This window comes from Cetorhinus maximus, chromosome 17 (genome assembly GCF_964194155.1).
Source record: "Cetorhinus maximus chromosome 17, sCetMax3.hap1.1, whole genome shotgun sequence".
In the NCBI taxonomy this organism is placed as follows: Eukaryota; Metazoa; Chordata; class Chondrichthyes; order Lamniformes; family Cetorhinidae; genus Cetorhinus; species Cetorhinus maximus.
This window is the reverse complement of record NC_135895.1, coordinates 82,638,754-82,663,248: the sequence shown is the minus strand read 5'-3', so window position 1 is coordinate 82,663,248 and position 24,495 is coordinate 82,638,754. Positions and strand designations below refer to the sequence as shown.

At 43.2% G+C, this 24,495-nt stretch overlaps 1 protein-coding gene across 1 annotated transcript in view; it reads right to left on the bottom strand.

Moving 5' to 3' along the window:
• Positions 1-12,833, bottom strand: part of LOC144692553 (olfactomedin-like protein 2B) — a 56,127-nt gene extending 43,294 nt beyond the window's left edge. Inside the window, exons 1-3 of the mRNA XM_078561550.1 lie at positions 12,492-12,833; positions 11,531-11,794; positions 1,395-1,502 (exon numbers count right to left, since the gene is read on the bottom strand). Of these exons, the coding sequence (XP_078417676.1) occupies positions 1,395-1,502; positions 11,531-11,794; positions 12,492-12,680 (561 nt within the window). The 5' untranslated portion in view covers positions 12,681-12,833. The remainder of the gene's footprint in view (positions 1-1,394; positions 1,503-11,530; positions 11,795-12,491) is intronic.
• Positions 12,834-24,495: the final 11,662 nt, after the last annotated feature.

The window sequence follows — 24,495 nt, the reverse complement described above, 5'->3', positions numbered from 1 at the left end:
CATAAGGTCAGAAGTGGGGATGTTCGCTGATGATTGCACAATGTTCAGCACCATTCGCAGCTCCCTAGATACTGAAGCAGTCCATGTCCAAATGCAGCAAGACCTGGACAATATCCAGGTTTGGGCTGACAAGTGGCAAGTAACATTCTCGCCACACAAGTGCCAGGCAAGAGCCATCTCCAACAAGAGAATCTAACCATCAGCCCTTGACATTCATTGGTATTACCATCATTGAATCCCCCACTATCAACATCTTGGGGGTTACCATTCCCCAGAAATTGAACTGGACTAGCCATATAAACACTGTGGCCACAAGAGCAGGTCAGAAGCTAGGAATCCTGTGGTGAGTAATTCACCTCCTGATTCCCCAAAGCCTGTCCACCATGTACAAGGCACAAGTCTGGGGTGTAATGGAATACTCCTCACTTGCCTGGATGTGTGCAGCTCCCACAACACTCAAGAAGCTTGACACCATCCAGGACAAAGCAGCCCGCTTGATTGACACCATATCCACAAACATTCACTCTCTCCACCACTGGGGCACAGTAGCAGCAGTGTGTACCATCTACAAGGTCCACTGCAGGGATTCACCAAGGCTCCTTCAACAGCACTTTCCAAGCCCACAACCAGCACCATCTAGAAGAAGGGCAGCAGATAGATGGGAACACCACCACCTGGAAGTTCCCCTCCAAGTCACTCACCATCCTGACTTGGAAATATATCGTCATTCCTTCACTGTCGCTGGGTCAAAATCCTAGAACTCCCTTCCTAACAGCACTGTGAATGTACCTACACCACATGGACTGCAGCAGTTCAAGAAAGCAGCTCACCACCACCTTCTCAAGGGCAACTAGGGATGGGCAATAAATGCTGGCCCAGCCAGCGAAGCCCACATCCCATGGATGAATAAAAATAATGACAAACGCCCGCCCCAGACCATCTCCAGTATCACTCTCCACTGAAATGAGAATGTGAATCTCGCTGCCACATAGACTGTTTGAAGCAAATAGCATAGATATGTTTTTGGGGATGTTAGATAATTACATGAGGGAGCAAAGGATAGAGGGATATAGTGAAACGGTGAGATGATGTAAGGTGGAAGGAGGACTGTGTGCAGCATAAACACAGACCATTTGGGCCAAATGGCCTTTTCAGTGTATTCACTGTAATTTGAAGCCTACCATTATGAGGTCTAGAGAGTGACCTGGGTGACTCTCCCTCTGATTTCCCTCTGGAGACTGTTTTAAGGCACTAGCATGTGGGCTTGCAACAATGCCCGTCATAATTTAATATGCTTCTGACATTCACTATCCAATTTTCACACATCAAGAGAATCCACTTGGACAAGATATCAGAGGACAGCCAGCTGAGCAGTTAAACAGGATGTGTCTTACCTCCTCCAATTTTTCAATACGCTTGATAAGTTTGGTTGTAATGGAATGTAACTTTAGGAGGTCTAATCCAAACAAGGCATCTTCCAACAGTTTCTTCACAGAGGAGAGCTGAAAACAAATTAGAAACATATTGGACCAACGTTGTAATGAGCACAAAACACAAGCTGACACTGAAGGGCAGTACAGAGGGAGTGCTGCAGTTATAGAGTTGCCGTTTTTCGGATAAGATGTTAAACCACGGCCCTGTCCACTTTCTTAGGTGGATGTAGAAGATCCCAGGCACTATTTTGAAGAAAACCAGGGGAGTTGTCCCTGGTCTCCTGGAAAATATCCTTCAGTCAACATCACAAAATGGAATATTGGTCATTATCGCATTGCTGTTTGTGGGAGCTTGCTGTGTCTAATTGGCTGCCACGTTTCCTACGTTATAACAGAGACTACACTGGCTGTAAAGCACTTTGAGACATCCAGAGGTCGTGAAAAGCGCAATGTAAATGCAATTCTTTCTTTTCTTTTTAAACAAATCACAGGTCACCTTCACCAAACTGCATACCATGCACCCTGGAGGCACAACTGATTTCAACTGAAAGTGATTGTCCTCGCCCCACAATTCCACTTAAAGGACATAAAACGCTGACAGTATTCATTTAACGAGTTAATATATTAACCATGTTACTCATACTTTTGTTGTGCAATAATTATCAAGCACAGTTGTTAGGATTCCACGGACAGTGGATTGAGTTCATCTCCAAGTGACTGTCTCACACAACAGGTCCTGAGTTATTATGGTGGAGAACAAAAATAATAATCTGTTAAATGTCCAAAATAATTTATTGAATGTTGTTTTGTAATAATTCTCAGATTTCTACTTATCCCCTTCATCTTCCATCATTCAGACAGCACGATCCATTCAACAAATAGCTCCTTCACAACTGTCAGTGCCTCTCCTTGGTTTTCTTGTCAGGAAACACACTTGTGCAGAAAAGATTCATCAGATTAGATTTCCCTTTGTCCATCTGACAACCCACTAGTGGTACTGAATAGTAATCTCACCCCTGAGGCCTCTGTAAATATTGGCACATTCCTGGGGACCCTCCACAAATACTGACCCACTCCTGCTAAGCCTCTGTAAATACTGGCACATACTTGTGGGGAGGGCCCCTTGCAAATACTCCTCCGGGCGGAGATTGTCCTACCTTTGGAAAGATGGCACAAGCTAAGTGAAACACTTGAAGTCTGTCGCACAGTAGGTAATTATGGGCAGATTTCATTGTCTTGCAGCACTAGAACAAGACATGATCCAACTCAGTATCAAAGCAGCACCTTAAATACAATTTGATACAAGGGATGCGGCACCTGCTGTTTGTACAGGCCGGTCAGGAAAAGCAATGATCTCTATTAAACTTCAGTGTGTTCTACAACAGTGTCTACGATGTTGAACTATAGTTTAATTGCACTTTCCTATTCAATTGAATAAATCAGACAACTTCCTTGCCAATCAGCTTGTTACATAAGAACAGGAGGCCATTCAGCCCTTGAGCTTGTTCTGCCATTCAGTTAGATCATGGCTGATCTGTATCTTAACTCCATTTACCCTCCTTGGCTCCGTAACCTTCGTACCCTTGTCTACCAAAAATCAATCAACCTCAATTTTGAAATTTTCCACTGAACCTCAACTTCAACAGCTTTTTGTGGAGAAGTGGTTCCTGATATCACTCCTGAGTGGACAAACTCTAATTTTAAGGTTATGCCGCCTTGTTCTGGACCCCCCCCCCCCACCCAATCTAAATGAACAACTCAATTAGATCACCCCTTAATCTTCAATACTTTCATACGTCATTATAGGACTAGATTGAAGGATTTGGTTTGTGTCTGACATCTATATTAAATGTTTCTCATGTAACTTGCCAATGAGAAGTGTCTCTACCTGACTCTGACAGGGCTGTTGCAATGAGATAGGAGCTTTAGCTTTTAGGAGAGCACTGTTGCACTGGCCTCCGTGCACCATGTTAACCCAGTTCCATTACTGAAACAGCCCTACTTTTCATAAATTCCTGGGCCTACAATTAGGAATATCTAGATCCAATTACCTGTGCTAGTATGCACTGTTAATAACACTATTACAAGTTGCTATCTGAGTGTGTTCATTGGGCAGCTTTTGATGCAACTGATATTCTGAAGTTATCAAGCTCATGATGTAAGACCAGCTTCCCACATTTAGTGGGTTTTAAGCAAAGTTGATTTTTCCAGTGGGGGCTCACAAAAAGAACTGAGTCTCTGCTGCTAATGAAATGAAGGAGGCCAATTCATTTATGTGTACACATGTGAAATAACTTGCCATCAGCTACAATCCTGTAATGTAACAGGGGCCAGTTCACCAGTCTCGTCGGCAGCATCCTAATGGTGGGGTAAATCTACTATCAGTGGGCACTTGGAATTCTAATGCAGACATGCTCAAAGAACCAAACTTGTTTTCATTGAAAAGGATTATAAAGAGATGTGACTTCAGGTTTTAAAATGCTACCAGAAATGTATAATTTAGCTGCAGACATGCCCAGTATTAAAGAGAGTCAATTAAGACAAAATAGAAGGAATTACTTTTCCTCACATGGTAATGGATATGCGGACACCACTTGAGGACGGTGTTAAAGCTTTGTCAACGAACATCTCTTTAAAAAGTAACTGTGTGAATATCAGATTAGGAATAGGATTGAGGGCTATAAGGGAAGTACAGATATGGATAATTGAAAGCACTAGAGAATTATTATTTCCTGAGCAGCTGGAATGGTGCAAATGTTACAACAAAAATGGGAACTGGTCGATGAGAAATCATAAAGCCTCAGTGTTATGGAAGTGCTCTTGATTAGGAGGAGGAATGGGTAAAACTTTGCAGGGCCTTTCCTGGCATTAGAGAGGATGGGTGGGATCCGTAATGGAATGGATTATGTACTAACCATGAAGGGACTGACGTGCAAATTGGCCAATTCAGATTCTGTAATCTCTTACATAATGGAAATATCATTTAAAAACACTTGCTTAAATTCCAGGATCTTTTTTGCTTAGGTTTCAGAGACATACTGCTTGCCACAGAGTTTGATGAGTAAAATTGTTGATGTTGATAAGTTTGACTTCCCACTTTTCTTCCTCCTCAGTGTTTTTAAGAATTTGGGTCTGTGGTTTCTGCTTTTCAAGTTCATCAGTCATCTTAAAGCAAACCCCATCTGTCTATTCATGTGGAAATAAAGATTCCATTGTCCTATTTGAAGAAGTGCAGGAGGGTTCTCCTGGTTCTTTGGCCAACATTTATCCCTCAAGATAAAAACAAAAAGCTAAAAGCTAAAACATTTATCCCTCAAGCACCATTGCCAAGAACAGAACTATCGGTCGTTCATCTCATTGCTGTTCGTAGGACTTTGCTATGAATAAAATGGCAGACATCTTTACCAACATAACAACAATAAATATACAACGTAATTCATTGTATGTGAAGCACTCTGGGCTGTTTGCAAGAGGTAAGTTAAGGCACTTTATAAATGCAGTTTCTTTCTTTCCTGTACTCCAACTGGAACCAGTGTATTTACTAGACAAATCTTTCAACAGCTAAATGAAAGCTACAGTTTCCTCTTTTTGCTCTATTAAAAACTTGGTAAAACTGTTGTTCTTGGCTTTTACAGGCCAGCAAATTAACGTTTCATTCCAAGTGGCTGTTGGAACAAATACTTCACCACCCATAGACCTTTTCTTGTCGGTGTTCTAGTCTGAGTGTCCTTGAATTCAATGGCGAGCTCTTCTTTGTTAAGCATCTTGCACCTACTCTTAAGGAGTTAAGCTGACTTGATTGGCTCTGAAGAAACTGCATGTTCAGCACGCACATTAAAATGTCCTTTCATTTGAGACAGGGATGCTGTACATGGTCTTCTACCAGGACACACTTGTATTGCTGCAGTCGAAAAAAATTTGTTTCCAAAGAGCAAGTTTCCTCTTATAGGGTGAGGCGGGGTGTTTGGGGGGGGGGAATAGGAGGGAAACAGTGACAGGGTTTTGAGGAACTCTTGCATTTTAAATGGCGAGAATCAGCATCCACTCCCAGATCTGGTGATTTACCAGTGCAGTCTGTCAACTGTCTGTCAAGAGCATCCTCCTCTGCATCAGTGTTTCATTTTCCGTCAGTCACACCAATCACCTTTCCAGGTTCTTTGAACAGATACTTGAAGCAGTTTTCTGCTGTGGGCAGGCTGCAGGTTGAGATCCCAAAACTAATTTTCAGGTCAGACCCAGAAAGCTCGCAGAGAAAAATGCAATATTCATTCAGCCAATCTAAGCTGGACTGGGTCTAAGTGTAAGGACTAATAGTGTGCTGTCTCATTCCAACATCCAAATCCACTCTGTTTTCCTCCCCATCCCCAGTAGCCAAAACATAATGAAGGACAAGGAACAGTTAATCCCCAACTTATTGCCAGTCAACCCCAGTTGATCTTCCAGGTTAAATAACTTTGGACAGCCACGGCCTACTCCTCTTCTCGAGAAAGGTAATTTCTGTAAGTCTCTCACCTATCTTGCACCGAGGTACCATCCTGAATAAAGTCCAAGATCTGGTCTTTTACTCCTTCATGAAGTCGTGCGTGAGGCACATACGAGGTAGAACGCCTTCTGAAAATCAATGCAAGTAGGTTTCTCTTGAATCTGACAACACTCCATAATCTTGAACAAAGTCACAACCTGCCCTCTCCATTTCTTAAGAGAATTGGGTCACCAACACAAGAAAGCATCTAATTTTCCCATCGTTGATGTCCTTCATCTGATGACTACAGAAACAAGGAAATTCCCCAGCTGAAAAAAAAATGTCTGGACTCCAACTGAACAGTTTCCAACAAAAAAAACAATGCTCATGTTGCTGTCACAGCACAAGTGGAATATTACAGTGCCAGGGAATGGAGCAGCCTTTAAACCATTCCAATAATGCATCTGGCTGAACTTTGTTCGTGTTTCCAGACTCCAGATTTTTTTATTGGAGCAGACACAAGAAGTTCAGTTAGGCCATGATTTTTGGATGTCTCTTTCTCATTAATTCTTCAGGAATTGGTACACCTAGATGATATACTGGCAAACTATGCTTGGTTTTTTTGTTCCTTTTAATGAGTTTTTGCTATTCTGAAGACCTTTGTTGAAATACATTTTCATAGACAAAAATAGCCCACTTGTAACTCACCTAAGTCAGCATTTCCCCTGTGTAAGGTAAATCAGTGAGTGCTAATGGGCTATTTGACCACAGAGGGCATCACAGCGTGGTGGAAATAAGCAGGAATCCCATCCAAGTTTGTTTCCTTTCCCAGTTCAGGGGTGCTCTGACAACGGTGGCGCTCATTATCATTGCCCCTGCAGCGATCAGCTCACTCAGCACAGACCTGCAACCTTCCTATTCTTCCCAGTTCCACACTAGGCAGCATGTTTACAAACTGAGCCGTTAAAATAGTTGGATTTACACCAGCCCCAGGGCAAGTGTTATGTTAAATTCCTAATATTATAAAAATGATCAGTCCGCTGTGATTCCTGAGCTAGCAACTCTGGCAATGTACCCCACATAGGAATGGAGTTTGAATTTGGATTACACCACTGGGAGCAAACATTTTCCATTCAACCTGTTCCTTAATTTTTTATTCCTCCAAGAAAATGATAGAAATACTTTCAGAAAGACTTTTTTAAGGAAGCATTGTGCAGCAGACTCTAATCCTTGAACACCTCATCTTGCAAACCTCACCAGATTCACCATGCAAAGGTTAAAGCCAATTTCACATTTTAGCCGATACATTGTATCTGTTGTGGGACGTGAAGCTTGGATTTAGGAACACTAAGATTTCAAATTTTTGTGACTGGATGCTGGTGTGTCCAGTGGGGTTCCACAGGGATCAGTGTTGGGTCCCTTGCTGTTTGTGGTATATATAAACGATTTAGACTTGAGTGTAGGAGGGTTGATCAGTAAGTTCGCGGATGACATGAAATTTAGTGGGGTGGTAAATAGTGAGGAGGATAGCCTTAGATTACAGGAGGATATAGACAGGCTGGTCAGATGGGCTGATGAGTGGCAAATGGAATTTAATCCAGATAAGTGTGAGGTGATGCATTTGGGCAGAACAAACAAGGCACAGGAATACATGATAGTATGGTAGGACCCTGGGAAGTACCAAGAATCAGAGGGTCCTTGGTGTGCATGTCCACTTAAGGTAGCGGGACAGGTAGATAAGATGGTTAAGAAGGCATGTGGGATACTTGCCTTTATTAGCTGAGGCATAGAATATAAGAGCAGGGAGGTTATGCTGGAACTGTATAAAATGCTAGTTAGGCCACAGCTACAGTACTGCGTGCAGTTCTGAAATCCGCAGTGTAGGAAGGATGTGGTTGCATAGAGAGAGAATGCAGAGGAGATTTACCAGGATGTTGCCTGGGCTGGAGAGTTTTAGTTAAGAGGTGAGATTGGATTGACTGGGGTTATTTTCCTTGGAGCAGAGGAGACTGAGGGGGGACCTGATTGAGGTGTATAAGATTATGAGGGGCATAGATAGGGTAGACAGGAAGGAACTTTTCCCCTTGGTGGAGGGATCAATAACCTGGGGGCATAGATTTAAGGTAAGGGGCAGGAGGTTTAGAGGGGATGTGAGGAAGAATTTTTTCACCTAGAGGGTGGTGGGAATCTGGAACTCACTGCCTGAAAGGATGGTAGAAGCAGAAACCCTTGTAACATTTAAGATGTATTTGGATGTACACTTGCGATGCCATGGCCTACAAGGCTATGGGCCTAGTGCTGGAAAATAGGATTAGAATAATTAGGTACTTGTTTGATTGCCGCAGACTCGATGGGCCAAAGGGCCTTTTTCTGTGCTGTAAACCTCTATGACTATGACTCAAAGATGTCATGTTTAGCAGCAAAGGCAACCATCACAGATTACCCATAATTGCACCTGCTACTCTTTACAAACAGTGAAGTGTTTTGAATGACAGGTTACCATGGGGATACAGTCCAGTTAGAGCTGCACAGTCCTTTCTTTAATAAGCAAACTGAGAGTTCCAGATAAACTGTTGTTGCGCCCAATATGGAGGACAAATTATGGCTTCAGGCAAGCTCATAGAGTATGATGAGGCTCCGGGGACATCAACTTGCATTGTTTCTATGAGCACTTTGACCTGCTGTTTCAATGAGCAGCTGAAAACTATGCTACTATGTACCCAAGTCATAGAATTTAGATGACATATATTCCAGCTACAAGATTGACATAAGAGAGGCCTACTGAACCTATCTCTCTCAAATGAGGTCATAAGCAAGGTTGTCTACCATTGCCGACCTTTTTGATTTCTTAATCAATGGTGGCATCTTTGTGCTACTTTGGAGTGTTTGTTCTGAATGTATTGCTGCTTTTCAGAGCTGGGCATACCTTACTGTAGGTATACAAAAGGGAGCTGTACGGGTTCCCGTGAGTGGCCCATTGATGATTATCAAAAATAAATGGGTATCAGGAAACATGTCACTGGGGTCAACTGGAACTTGTTGGTGTGTCTTTGGAGTTTTGAGAGGAGTTTCTCAGAGTTTTATCCGCCTTAAATTGGCCTTGGATTTCTTTTTCCATTTTTGTGCCTCTCCAAGGAGATGGTGGGGCTTTGGGTGTGGGATGAGGGTGAGGGTAGGATGAACGGGGTTCATGGTTTATGTAAATTACTCAAAATCCAGATGGACCAGACTTAATGATTCAACTAGCCTTTCCTATCCTTAATTTTCGTTTGCTTGCAGATCAGTGCCCCCATGTGTTAAGAACTTTTCTACCTGTGCAAAGTAACTTGCCCCTCATGTTCAATAACACTTCCCCTCTGTTGGATAGACTTCTCTTGTATGAGGTCATTCCCCCATGGTAACTTCCCCTTTATAAGGTAATTCTCCCCATGTTACATAACTGTTCCCTCTGTTAGATAGCTCTTCCTAGTATTTGGTCATTTCCCTCTGTTATGCTACTTTTCCCTCAGTAGGATATCAGGTTGTGTCACCACCGCCTTTCCCTATAAAAGATAACTCTCTCATGATGTTAGGTACTGCTCTTTTCGTATGCCCTCTTGTTCAGTAATTATTCCCTGTATTTGTAGCACTCCTTGTTTCCCTACTCTCCACCCTAACCCCCTCCCATTCATATCTGATGCTCCATCCTATGTCCACCATGTTCTTGATTTTCCAGCCATACTGAGAAGCCAGTGTCTTTTGGCATGTATAAAAGCAAATAATTTCCCCCATTCACACAACCAAACCTCATATTTATGTGGTTTTAGGACACCATCAGAATAAGGGAGCTGGACTTGCCCTATAATTGCAACAACATCACTTCTACACCTTGAGGTTGGTCTCCACCAGCCTGAGCCTGTGCAGAGTGTCGATGCATGGTTCTGACACCTGGGGTCACTTACAACATTAGCTATACCACAGCACTGTCAAATATAGAGTGCAACAAACTACTGCTAGGGCAAGTTCATCATTTTCACTCAGCTCCACACCAATGCCAACATTGTCAATGCCGAGGGCACATTAATGTAAAATTACAATCCTCCATAAACAGCTCCACTGCATACAGTAAGGGGTAAAATTAATGGAATATCACACAGAATCAGATCAATGCTCTTGCATCTTGTAAATAATAAAAGAATGACTTGCTTTTATGTAGTACCTTTCATGACTGCAGGATGTCCCAAAGCACTTTACAGTCAGTGAAGTACTTTTGAAGTGTAGTCACTGTTGTAATGTAGGAAATGTGGTATCAGTTTGCGCATTGCAAGCTCCTGCAAACAGCAATGTGATAATGACCAGGTAACCTGTTTAATTGATGACTGAGGGATAAATATTGGCGAGGGCACTGGAAATAACTCCCCTTCTTCAAAATAGCAGCATAGGATCTTTTCTGTCCACTTCAGAGGGAAGAAAGAGCCTCAGTTTAATGTCTCATCTGAAAGACTGGACCTCTGACAGTTGGTTTGTCAGCATTTCTCAGGACAACGCTTCTTGCAGCTTCCACATTCCACACAATTCAGGCACCTCACATACCCATCTGAGCAGCCAGCACTCACACACACCCTCAGCCTATTGCCCTCTCGCACCCATGCCTCACAGTCACTGCCCATAAATGTTATTCTTCCCGCCTCTCCACACAAGCCATTACAAGTAGTCACACCTCTCTGTTTTCTCTCCTTGCAGGTGAAGAGAATACATAACTTAGGGAGAGGTTGGAGACCTGGGGGAGGGGGGCAGGGTCTGGCCAAAAAGTGACAGGCACCTTATCAGTCCACTGGAGAAGGAAGTCTTATCCCAGGAAGCTGTAGATGACCTGCCATGAAAAACTGAGCCTCTCAGGCACTGGTGCTCAGACATGCTGAGAGAGCTGATCCTCTGCCTGGTGACCGCGTGTTGGGGATCTTGCCACCTTCCAGCTGAATCTCAATGTCCATCTCCTCTCCCCTATGGAAGGGCATGGGTCTGAGGAGAAAGCATCTGGTACTGCTGGTGTTGCTCCTGCTAGTGCTATTGGTGGTATTCTCCTCCTAACCCTCTACAGAGGTGGAAGGTGGAACTGCGTAAGCTTCTCCCATTCTGCAGTGAGGGCTGGTAGCAGGGAAGTGCAGCTAAAGGTGAGTGAAGTGCTTGACAGGTGAAATGCCTTCCACAAAGTTGGCAATCACCCATCCAGCAACGATAGCACTCTCTGAGGGAAAGAAGTGCATTGAACAGCAGCCTCTCACCTGGCTGAGTGGCTGGAGCTCTTCAGTTTCACTAATCAAAGCCTTCCTTGCCTATCAATCTGGTTTACTCTGAGTGTGAGGGGGTGGTCTGCTGAGTATGGATGTGTTGGGTGTAATGGCAGGGTGGTTAGAGGTGATAACGGCACCATGAATTTATTCAATCAGAGTTGGCAAGCCTATATTTGCATACATGCAGTGTGTATGTTCAAATGCACCTTTGCTTCACTTGCCTATCTGCCCCTCTTTGTTTCTTGCCCCACACCCCCTCCATTGAAGTTTGCCAAACACTTTTCCATGGAAACACCCCTCGGGACCAGATTATGGTGGGCTGCTTGCCCCTCAATGCAACACGTCCAGCCTTTGCAACCAACCTTGAAGCTGCTGCCTTCCGCCCCCCGGAGCTTCTCCAGTCTAATTTGCCCATCGCACGGGTTGAGAGCCGAGGGTGGGGCGAGGCAGGTACATTTACAGTGCGGTCCCGAACTGATGGTCTCCACCGTGTAGGATTCGTCCGGCCTGGCGGTGCCTTCACGAACCCGGCGGCAGGCGTCCCGGCCCAGGGGGTTGAGCACACACTTGCAGCGGCAATCCGAGCCCTCGGACACGGCTTTCACTTTGTCATAGTCCCCTAACAGCTGGAGGCAAGCGAAGAGCAAGTCACAACCGTGTGTGTGAAAAAGAGAACACCAAACATTTGAACAGCAGAAAACCTGCAGCCAGTTATTTCAGTGTGTATTAACATGTAGAAGGCTCTGTCTAAACAGTGAGTGCACGGTGTTTTGGAAATGTTACATTTCTGTGACTTCTGACTGTAACATTGTTGGCTCCAAGATTCCTCACACAAAATAAAAACAATCCGAAGTTTTCCCAAATCGAGTTAGCTTTGTTAGGAAAGTCCCAGTTATCAGTTCCTGCACAGCAACCAGATAATCCAGAAACTTGCAAATGAACATGTTGCAGCTTTGAATTAAACTACAAGAGGTGTCAGGGTTCTAAGGGAGAAGAGGTGCACGCTTACCAGAATCGGTAAGGATTTTCCCAATTAGAATTACATTTAAAAATAAAACCAGTGTCTTGGTGCTAAATGAAAACCAGGAGTTAGAAATGTTTTTTTTGCACAAAAACAGCAGGTTTGTCAGACTGAAGTAAACAAGTATCTAAGGATACAGATCATTTAACTCCTAATGAAATCCAACAGACCAGATCGTCAGCTCCTTTCCCTGGTGCTTTATCGAAGGTGCAGACACATTAAAACAAAATTGTAGTTGTTTTAGTTTTGTTTCCGCTATCCCCCCCCCCCACCCCGCACACCCAGTAAAACAGTGGTTTTACCTCTGATAGGATGCTGTCCTGTCTCTCGGATTCAGCTGCCGGGGTCTTGGCTTCAGTTTCACGTTTCGTTTCTTCCCAAACAATTGGCATCAGCTTGGGATTCTTCCCGGTGATGTTGTGGAGTCCGTTGCTGACCGGTAGTCCTCTGCAAAGAGCGAAAGCCAGGATGATGGCAGATCCCCAAAGCATCTTAGCACTCGGTAGAGGGGAGCTTTCTGCACTCAGTCCTCGCCGAAGAGAAGTCTGGTCGAGTCGATGGCAGTGTTGCCGAGTGCAGCTGGCAGCTGCCAAGGAGCCGCAGAAAACGAATGCCAAACTTCCCCCCAACACCCCCACCACCACCCCCCCCCCCCACACACACACAAAATCAAGGCTGAGACACAAAACTAAAATATTCCAGCGAGTGTTTTGGTTCCTTCACAGGGAGATGGGGGGGGAGGGGGGTGGGCAGGATAATCACCAGTTGCACAGATAATCTTGCATTGCTATAGTCAGCAAACCCCAATGTAGAGAGAGCACTCACTTCCAGTGTGCAACTGAGCTGGGTATCTTGCAGCTTGTAGCTGATTGAATGGGCTGATGGAAGCTAGGAGGAGTCTTACTGCCAATAGTCAGCAGGATGTTGGTCGAAGTGTAGCAGCAGCCTGGAGACCAAAATGCAGAAACAGAAATATGGAATATCCGAAAAATCTCAGCCCTAGTCCAAATCTAGCTAGGAGGCAGTAAATTTGAGATGAGAAAAAAATAAATTGAGACATATTTCCATATTCTTCAAGATGAATGAACATATTTTGTGATGTAGCGTGATGGCTTTTAGTTCTTTTGTTTTAGGTTCCAATGTTTAAAATGTAAAATGACTCAATAGGATAGATACAGAGAAACCATTTCCTCTGTTAAGGGTATCAAGAATGAGGAGACATAATCTTAAGAGTAGAGCTAAGCACTTTAGAAGGGAAATCAGGAAGCAACTTTTCACATGAAGAATAGTCTAAACCTGGAATTCTGTCCCCCAACAGTCCATGGATTCTGGAATAATTAAACCTTTCAAGATAAAGATCGGTAGATTTTTGTTGGGCAAGGATATCAAGGGATGTGGAGCGAAAGCAAATACATGGAAGTGAGCCATCATCTATTTGAAAGGTGGAGAAGGCTTAAGGAGTTCTATGGCCTATTCCTATTCCTGTTACTGTTAAATCAAGACTTTTAATGGTTTTGGTAAAAATGATACTTTAAGTCGTTCAGGTAAATGTTGAACAATTGTCCTCTCTCTAAATGTATCCAAACAACGTGGAAAGGAGTAGCTGTGTTTGTTTTAGTGTTTTATCAATTTATCAGAAATCTCAGAAGTGCTGCAAACAAGGATTGTAATTAAACTTTGTAATTAAAACCAGTTCCTGAATCAAATTATAAGAAATTAGACACAGTTGAATTATCTTCACATAAAGCAGGTCAGCGCTGAAATTTTTTTCTAAGAAGAATCATATCAAACGGAATGTATTTCCTGTTTATTCTGCATGCTCAAATGTGTTGGAGGCAGAGATTTCTAGGACGACATACTGTCAGGAGTTGGCATTGAATGGAATTTGGGGACCTCCTTAAAGAGATGCAAAGAAGATTGCTCTGAGGCTGCTCTAGAGCGCCTCCTCCTGGCTAATTACCGAGCAACACCCGCAGTGGACAGACAGTGCAGATCACCTACTTACCTGGGGAATGGTGAATTATTCATTAAGGTCTGGAAGGAGAGAAAATGAAAATAATTCCCAAAAGCATCAAAAGGGAGATAAAAGATCTGTCCATAATTGAGTAGCTACCTGATCCTACTGCTATTTCACTGACCTACACAGATGAGGAAGTTTTTCAGTCTCTACTACATTATCTGATCTCAGTTGATACAGTCGTTGGGGAACTATCATGGGCCTGACCCAGAAAAGGGACACAATCAGTCAGGGATATCACTTGCAATTGCTATTTAGCAATCCCTTGCTTCTGCTCAAGGGAGCAGTTGTCTACAGATGCCCCTGGAACCTCAGCCCATTGAGAATCAACTTATGAGAACAGGAGGAAAGAACATTGAAAGAGGAAAATAAAACACTTATTTATGGTCCTGTGGTTCCCAAAGCTCTCTCTGGACCTTTTTTTGGTTCAGCAATTGTAATATTATATAACACAAGGCAAGCTGAGGAGCTCATTACCTCACTCTAATGGCATCATCTAAGCTCTCTACTCCTGGGGGGGGGGGAAATCACACAGTAGCCTAGTCTGGTCCTTATTCAGCCTGCCTTTATTCCAACATTAAAAACAATTGGGACCTGCCAAATTAAATGCCATTGGTTGGTTTTATATTCCCCCATTGAGGGGGGTGAGGGTTCAAGTCAATATGTTAATAATGTGGAAGTATTTACAAGCACTTCTCTGCATTACATTGTCATAGTGAATTGTTGTCAGACTGAGAGGTCAACAATAGGCAGTCAGTTCCCAAAACTTGGGTAATCTCTTTGTCCAGAAGATTAAGATGGACATGACAGTAGAGGAACATTAATATAGTGTTAAACATAGTCCTTAACACTATCATTAGCACTCCCCTTGTCTTGTGTCCATGACATCTTCATCATATCTCTCTGGAGCTCCCACCTATCCCTGACTTTCTATTTTGCTCCACCTGCTCCACCCCCAGCATAAAGCCCATCACATTTCTACCAGACTTCAATCCTGAGGAAGAGTTGTACAGACTCGAAACGTTAACTCTGTTTCTCTCTCCACAGATGCTGCTAGACCTGCTGAGTTTTTCCAGCATTTTCTGTTTTTAATATTAGTGGTAAAATTACCAGATTAGTAATCCAGAGGCCTGGACTAATGCTCTGGAGACATGAGTTCAAATCCCACCACAACAGCTATGCAATTTAAATTCAATTAAATAGATTTGGAATTAAAAACAAGCTAGTGTCAGATATGGTGACGCTAAAACTACAATATTGTTGTAAAAATCCATCTCGTTCCTTGAGAGAAGGAAATTGACTGGTCCTGCCTGTGTGTGACTCCAGACCCACAGTAATGTGGTTGACTCTGAAATGGCCTTGTCAGCACATTCCTTGTGGAGATGAAGTCCTGTTTTCACACTGAAGGTACTGTCCTTCATGTTGTGTGGCACTACCACCATTCTAAAGAGGATGGATTCAGAATAGATCCAACAATTCAAAAAGGGGCATTCATGAGGTGCTACAGGCCATCACCAGCAGCAGAATTTATTCCACCACAATCTAATTTTGTTACCTGACGTATTCCTCACTATCACCATCAAACCAGGGGGCAAACCCTGGTCCAATGAGGAGTATAGAAAAGCATGCTAGGAATAGCACTAGACATGCCTAAAAATGAGGTGTCAACCTGGTGAAGCTACATCTTAGGTCTACAAGTATGATAAATGAAGGAAGCAGCCTGTTATATATTCCACAACCAACGGATCAGACCAAAGCTCTGCAGTACTGTCATATACAATCATGAATGGTGGTGGACAATTAAACAACTGACCAGAGGAGGAGGCTTCATAAATATCACCATCCTCAATGATGGAGGAACCCAACACATCAGTGTAAAAGACAGGGCTGAAGCATTTGCAACTATGTTTAGCCAGAAGTGCTGAGTTGATGATTCATCTCAGCCTCCTCCTGAGGTCCCCAGCATCACAGATGCCAGTCTTCAGCCAATTTGATTGGTTGTGGGCCCTGACGACACCCCAACAGTAGTGCTGAATACTTGTGCTCTAGAACCAACCACACACCTAGCCAAGCTGTTCCAGTACAGCTACAACTCTAGTATCTACCTGACGAAGTGTATGCCCTGTCCACAAAAAGCAGGACAAATCCAATCCATCCAATTACCGATCCACCAGTTTGCATGCAATCGTCAGAAAAATGATGGAAAGTGTCACTGACAGCGCTATCAAGCGGCACTTAGACAGCAATAACCTGCTCACCGATGCTCAGTTTGGGTTCCGCCAGGACTCTCAGCTCCAGACTTCATTACAGCCTTGGTTTAAAGATGGACAAAGGAGCTGAATTCCAAGGTGAGCTGAAAGTGACTGCCCTTAACATCAAGGGAGCATTTGACCGAATGTGGTGTCAAGGAGACCTAGTAAAATTGAAGTCATTGGAAATTAGGGAGAAAACTCTCCACTGACTGGAAATCATACCTCACAGAAAGGAAGATGGTTATGGTTGTTGGAGGCCAATCACCTCAGCCCCAGGACATCGTGGCAGGAGTTCCTCAGGACAATGTGCTAGGCCCAACTTAGTTCAGCTGCTTCATCATGGCCTTCCCTCCATCATAAAGTCAGATGTTTAGACATTTGCTGATGATTGCATAATGTTTAGTTCCATTTACAACTCCTCAGATAATGAAACAGTCCATGCCTGCATATACCAAGACCTGACCACCATTCAGGCTGGAGCTGATAAGTGAGAAGTAACATTCATGTCATACAAGTGCCAGCCAACGACCATTTACAGCAAGAGAGAATCTAACCACCTCCCCTTGACATTCAACGATATTGCCTTCACTGCATCCCCACCATTAACATCCTGTGGGGGTCACCTTTGACTAGAAATTTACCTAGACCAGCAACATAAAGACTGTAGATACATGAGTAGATCAGAGGCTGGGAATTCTATGGTGAGTAACTCACATCCTCACTCTCCCTGTCTACCATCTATAAGGCACAAGTCAGGAATGTGATGGAATACTCCCCATTTGCCTGGATGAACAACACTGAAGAAGCACGATATCATCCAGGACAAAGCAACCTGTTTGATAGGCACCCCATCCATCATCTTAAACATTCACTCTCTCCACCACTGGCACACAGTAGCAGCAGTGTGTACCATCTATACATCTACAAGATGCACTGCAGCAACTCACCAAGCCTTCTTCAATAGCATTTTCTCAACCAGGATTTCAATCACCGAAAAGAACAAGGGCAGCCAGCACATGGAAATGGCACCATTTGCAAGATCCCCCCCAAATCTCACACCATCCTCAGCTGGAAATATATCACTGTTCCTTCACCATCACTGGGTCAAAATCCTGGAACTCCCTTTCTGACAGCACTGTGGGTGTATCTATATCCCAAATATGAATAGAAAAAAGTTATGTGTATCGGATTAAATTCTGAATGATGAAGAAGCAAGTTGGAATCTGGTATACATATGCTTATGAAAGTGTAAGACCCTCACTACCATTTAGTAGCAAGTTACTAAGAATAAAAGTATTTAATACCAGATGATAATCATGGCTCCAGTCAAGCTGGATGTGGGTTCTCAGCTGTACCTCTCGGGGGCTCAGTGGACTGAAGACCAGGCCCTTTACTGCACATTCATTCTTGGCTCATCCCAATGGCCAGTTCCACAGTTGCTCCCTTGGAAAAATTGCCCAATCACAGACATTTTATCAAGAGGCAGAGGTAAACATGCAAATTTGAGAAAGATATAAAGCAGGAAATAACGATATGCTTATAAAAACTGTTATGGCAGATGGTAAATGCTGAGCTGCTCAAATCCCAAAGGGAAACTTGAAACAACTGCCACAACTGTTTTACAATTTGTATTATTATTTTGAGATTCATGCCTTGAATTCAGTAGTAATAAGTCCACCAAGTCTTAGACAGTTTTTGCAAAACTAAATTAAACATTTATTAATAAAAGAAATAATTTTAAGCAATTACATAGGTCTACAAATTACTACTATGATAACTCCCAGTTACACCTCCGTTAAGGCAGCAGTAAAACACATAGATTTTAAAAGACTCAGGCAAAGTAACATGATACCTGAACAGTCGAATTCAAAGTGAGTTTTCTTCACTTCAGTTCATGTAGACAGCAACTTGAGGCTTAAAGGCTGGAGGCTTTTCACACCTGTTAGATCTTAGAATGCCTTCTTTCCTTACACATAACTTAATCTCCTTTATACATGTTTCTCTCTTTTTAATGCAAATCCCATTGTTTCAATATGTCTTTGGACTTTACCTTTCTAATAATTAAAATCTTTCATAGTACCAATTTTATCAATCAGCTTTGGGAAAAATAAACGCACTGTTTGGCTTAGCTTCTGTTGGCTAGGTGTAATTCCTTACCACCTCTTTGAAATTCACTCTTCTGGTTTATCTAAAAATGTAAATTTTCCTTATACACCTAACATTCAAAAACTCCAGCCATGCTTACCTATTTAGCATTTCAAACCTAGCTTCTCTTCTGAGACATCAAAGCCTTCAAACCAGCTGTCTTTAATTCAATTAAGTCCCACACTACACACACACACACACACACACAGACACAGACTACCCAGACCCAACTATTCCTACCTTACACTAAATTCCAATAACATTATGAAAATTATTATATTTTCCTGACAAAGCTTTCAAGTAGTAGGGGAAGCAAAAGACTGAGGACAGTATAAGGAGCTACCCTGTCATTTGAATGGCAAGGGAGAATGTGTTTGAGGAGCCAATGCAATCAATCTCCATTTTAACTGTGGACAATGCATGCTGGGGGCACTCTGTGTTGCAACTTAGGAGCAGCATGTGAAATGTTCAGAAGAGCACAAAGCACAGTGAAAGAGAAATGTAAAAATGTTACAACCAGGCAACTATCAGGCTATCAGGTGAAAGAAGAATCTCTCTGGCCACAGGAACCACAATTATTTGTCTCCTACTCAGCAGTGTGAGATATGAGGTGATTGAAGAACCTCCCCAGATACAACAGCAATTTCAAACCTTAGACAGACTTGGGTTTTAGAGAGAGCCAAGGTTTGTGGTTCAAGGAAACCTCATGAAAAGAGGAATTAGATAAAATATTTTTTATTGTAAAGGTGACTCATTTAACTTCAACCGACTAAGCAATGAGAATGTGCAGTATCCCAGAATGGGAGGGTTGCCAACCCTACCAGGATTGGCGTGGAGTCTCCAGGAATTGAAGATCAATCTCCGGGATACTGCTGTGTGCAAGGGGAAACATTATTGGACCATTAAAAAAGATTTATTTTTGTCATTTTCTTTGACATTTCCCTTTACCAGATATAAAAATATTGAAAATGGGGGAAAAAAAGGCTGTTTCGCTGTCAGAAAAGCACCTTCAAATTGGGTCATGAATCTTTTTGCTTTCCAACTGGCATAGGAAGGCAGCGCACCACAAGGATGGATGTGTTGGCTGACTAATGGCTGGAATGTGAGGGCAAGTCATGTGATGAAACTTCCAGGAAAACATTTAATCATTGTCGGTAACCCTCAGTATGAGTGATGTCAGGAAAACTTTGACAGTCCGGCATTCCACAATTCTCGCTCCTACTGGCTTGACACTAGGCATGTCAAGGGCATAACCCAGGAACTCTGGTCATAAATCCACAGAATCACAGAATTGTTACAGCATAGACTCGCCGAATGAGCAATTCACTTAGTGCTATTTTCCCCCCTTCTCCCTGTAACCCTGCACATTCTTCCTTTTCAGATAACAGTCCAATTCCTTTCTAAATGCTTCGATTGAACTTGCCTCCACCACACTCTCTGGTAGTGCATTTCAGACTTTAACCACTCGCTTTGTGAAAAAGCTCTTTCTCATGCTGCCAATTACTTTAAATCTGTGCCACCTGGTTCTCGATCCTTTCACGAGTAGGAACAATTTCTCCCTTTCTACTCTGTCCAGACCCCTCAGGATTTTGAATACCTCTGTTAAGTCCCCTCTCAGCCTTCTTTTCTCCAAGGAAAACAGTCATAATTTCTCCAATCTATCTTCATAACTAAAGTTCCTCATCCCTGGAACCATTCTTGTGAATCTTTTCTGCACTCTCTCCAATGCCTTCACATCCTTCCTAAAGTGCGGTGCCCAGAACTGGATGCAGTTCTCCAGCTGAAGCTGAACTAGTGTCTTATACAAGTTAAACATAACCTCCTTGCTCTTGTTTTCCCCTATTAATAAAGCCTAGGATATTGTATGTTTATTAACTGCTCTCTCAACTGTCCCATGACCTTCAATGACTTATGCACATAGACACCTAGGTCCCTCTGCTCCAGCACCACCTTTAGAATTGTACCCTTTATTTTATATTATCTCTCCATGTTCTTCCTACCAAAATGAATCACTTCACATTTCTCCCCATGGAACTTCAATTGCCACCTATTTGCCCATTCCACCAGCTTGTTTATGTCCTTTTGAAGTTCTCCTCACAGTTCACAATGCTTCCAAGTTTTGTATCATCCACAAACTTTAAAATTGTCCCCTGTACACCAAGGTCTAGGTCATTAATATATATCAGGAAAAGCAAGGGTCCCAACACCAACCTCTGGGGAACTCTACGCCAAACCTTCCTCCAGCCCAAAAAACATCCATTAACCACTAATCTCTGTTTCCTGTCACTCAGCCAATGTCGTATCCATGTTGCTACTATCCCTTTTATTACATGAACTATAACTTTGCTCACAAGTCTGTTGTGCGACACTATCAAATGTCTTTTGGAAGCCCATGTATACCACATCAACAGCATTGATATCATCAACCCTCTATGTTACCTCTTCAAAAAAACTCCAGTAAGTTAGTTAAACAAGATTTTATCCTTAAGAAATCCATGCTGGTTCTCCTTAATTAACCTGCATTTGTCCATAACAATGAATCTTGTCCTGAATTATTGTTTCTAGGAATTTCCTCATCACCAAAGTCTAACTGACAGGCCTTTAGTTGTTGGGCGTACCTTTACAATCTTTCTGGAACTAGGGTGTAACATTTGCCGTTTTCCAGTCCTCTGGCACCACCCCTGAGTCTAAGGAAGACTGAAAAATTATGGCCAGTGCCTCTGCAATTTCCACTCACTTCCCTCAGTATCCTTGGATGCACCTCATCCAGTCCTGGTGCCTTATCAACTTTAAGTACAGACAGCCTATCCAATGCCTCCTCCTTTTCAAATTTAAACCTTCTAATGTTTGAATTACCTCCTGTGGCCTGGATAGCATCTTCTTCTTTGGTAAAGACAGATGCAAAGTATTCATTTAATACCTCAGCTATACCCATATCTAAATCCCCTTTTCGGTCCCTAATTGGCCCTACTCTGAGGCCTATGACCCTAACCCATGAGACCATTTATAACATTGCCCAAACTCTTGACTTCTAGCAGTTGGATGTGAATGTGGGTGGTGAGATGCCACAAGGAAAATCAATGGTCAGTGTGCTGTGCAAAGTTAGTAGGGTATCCATGTTAAATACCTCCATGCTGCTAAGTTTCTGATGTTTGATTTGCTGCACTGAATAGAGAAAATGAGAAGCAGTGGACTCCTCAGACTGCTGCCAGTTCTCCATAATAACCAATTTAAACAGTATTGGTGAAGGTGGAGGAACAGGTTGTTTTTCCAGTTTCAGCTGTGTATTATCTGGAAGCAAAAGAGAAGGAATTGAGATCATTACCAAAACAACACACAATTTAGTGGATGAACTGTATGACAATCTATGCTTGGAAGTGCTCTGCTATCTGGCAGCTCACTGAAGTGGGCATTCTTCATGTGTGAGCCAAGATAGTGAGAACTGGCAGATTATTCAATGATTCTAGCGCTAAAGTCAAGCCTAATCCTGTCCTCAACCAATGCCCATGCTCCAATTTTCCACCCATAGGGAATGAAAAACATGCATTGATTGAACAAGTTATGCACAAATTGGTCATGTGTAATATAAACATATGAACAATGATAGACAGATAAAGACCCTCTGCTTTGTCCAGCCCATCCCACGGAACTGTGGTACCTTGTGTATCATAACACGCACACTCTTCTACCCACCCAAAACCATGTGATCTCCTGGGTGAGACAGTAAACCAGACAAAAACCCAGGCCAATTTGGGGGGAAACAAATCTGGGAAATTCCTTTCAAACCCATCCAGGCAATTGAAGCTAGTCTAAAAGATCACTCTGGTCCTGAATTCCCTGAAGTATCTACCTTTTGTAAAAGTGATATCTCCCCCAACCAGAAACCTGCTTTCACTTGAAAGAATTTACTGAAATTGGCATCCATCATGCGAGAAACAGCCTGTTCCACAGGCCCATTATTCTCTGGGGAGAGAACAGCCACCTGACATCTAACCTAGATGTGGCTTTAAACCTTAAAATTGGGAGCCTTGGTCCTCCTGAGTTTAATTCATTGTAATAAACTGTCAACTGGAGTACAATCTATTCCTTTCATTACCTTATAAACCTCAATCAGATCATCTTTTAAGTCTGTGGCTAGGATTTTCCGTGCCCACCAGCATCGCGCATGATCGGTGGTGTGAGCGGACATATAGCATGATTGGTTTCACAAAGGAGTGAAATCTGTTTGCGATCATCCGCCGCTCAGCCTGCCAATGGCGGGCTGCGTTTCCCACCATTGGATGTTGGGAACCTCAATGTAATATATCAGCATATCATTATAAGGCCAGACCGCTGGACTTATCACCCCAGCTGGATTGTCCGCCCCACTGACGTGTTTCACAACAGCACATAAGCAAAGTGCACCTGATGGCTGCACTTTGCTCAGGACTTCAAGGTTTGTTTGCCTACCTTGCTTCAGGCAGCACTCGCAGTCATCAGCGCCAGGCTTTGCAGGCAGCACCACATCACATTTAGGGGGACTCACAGGCAGGTCTCTACCTACCAGGTCAGCCATATGTGGGTGGCTTTTCAATGGCTGCAGGGCAAGGTCTTGCTTGGGGAAGGGGGAGAATTGGCCTCAAGCAAGGGAAAGGCTGCAGGACGAGAGCTGTACTGGGGAAGGAGGGTATCCCAGGGTGTGTGTAGGGGCACATGTTGATCTGTGCAAGTGGCCTCAAGATGGTGAGGGTTGAGACCAGATAGACATGTGAGGCTATGTGTGTGAGAATGGGTGGTGATGTCCCTTGAGCTGGCAGTGAGTGAGATGCCAGCGAGTGTGTGATAGGCTTGAGTGTGTGAGTTTAGAGTGATGAGATGGTTGCCATACCCTGGCTGCACAGATGAGGTCATTCATCCTCTTTCTGCATTGGATGGCCAACCTCTTCTGTGCAGCATTGGCACTGATCACCACTGCCACCGCCTGACGTGCTGGATTGGTAATGCCACTGCCCATCCTGCGGCCAGAACGGGCCTCCACAATGTCAAAATGGTATTTCAGTGATGCGTCATTAAACCTGGGGGCTGCAGTCTTTTTGCCTTTAGTGGACATCTTCCCTGCAGTAGTCTGGGCTAGAAGCACTGAGATGTGTGCGCATGGCTGGACGTTAAATATGGCACCCTGCATGATGAAGTGGCGAGGTAATGGCGTGGCAGGCGAATGAGAGCCTGCCTGCCATGGAAATGGCATGGGAATGCATAAATAATGTGGCAGGTTTGGGACAATATGTCATGAAAGCCCGCTTTTGCGGCTGACAAGTAAAATGTCATTTTACCCACCTGTTACCGGACTTAGTGCAAATCTGAGACTATTCTGCCCTATGTTTCTCTAAAGTTTAGACTCATTACTCTTTTAACCTACTCTGATAACTAAGATGCTGTAATCTGGGAATTAGTCTAGTGGCCCTCATCTGCACCCTTTCAAAGCTTCCATATCACCCACAAAAAGAGGAGGCCAAAACTAGACACAATATTCCAAGTGAAGCCTGATTAAGATCCTGTACAAGAACACATGAGTACCTATTATCACTCCCTTTGGCCCTGCACCCCACCAACACTTTTGTCATTTAATCTCCCCTATATTCCATCCTATCACAGGCCCTTTGATCTTTTTCCATCTTCCCTGTCTTTCATTTGCTTAAAACCTGTTACATTTTTAACTTTTCTGATGAAAAGTCATCGACCTGAAACTTTAACTGTTTCTCTCTCCATAAATGCTGCCAGACTTGCTGAATATTTCCAATATTTTCTGTTTTTATCACAAAATAATATGCCTTGTCTTATAATCTACTGTCCTATGAATGCACCCCTATACCCTACTTGCTCCAGCTATCATGATACAGCATTCCTTATGCA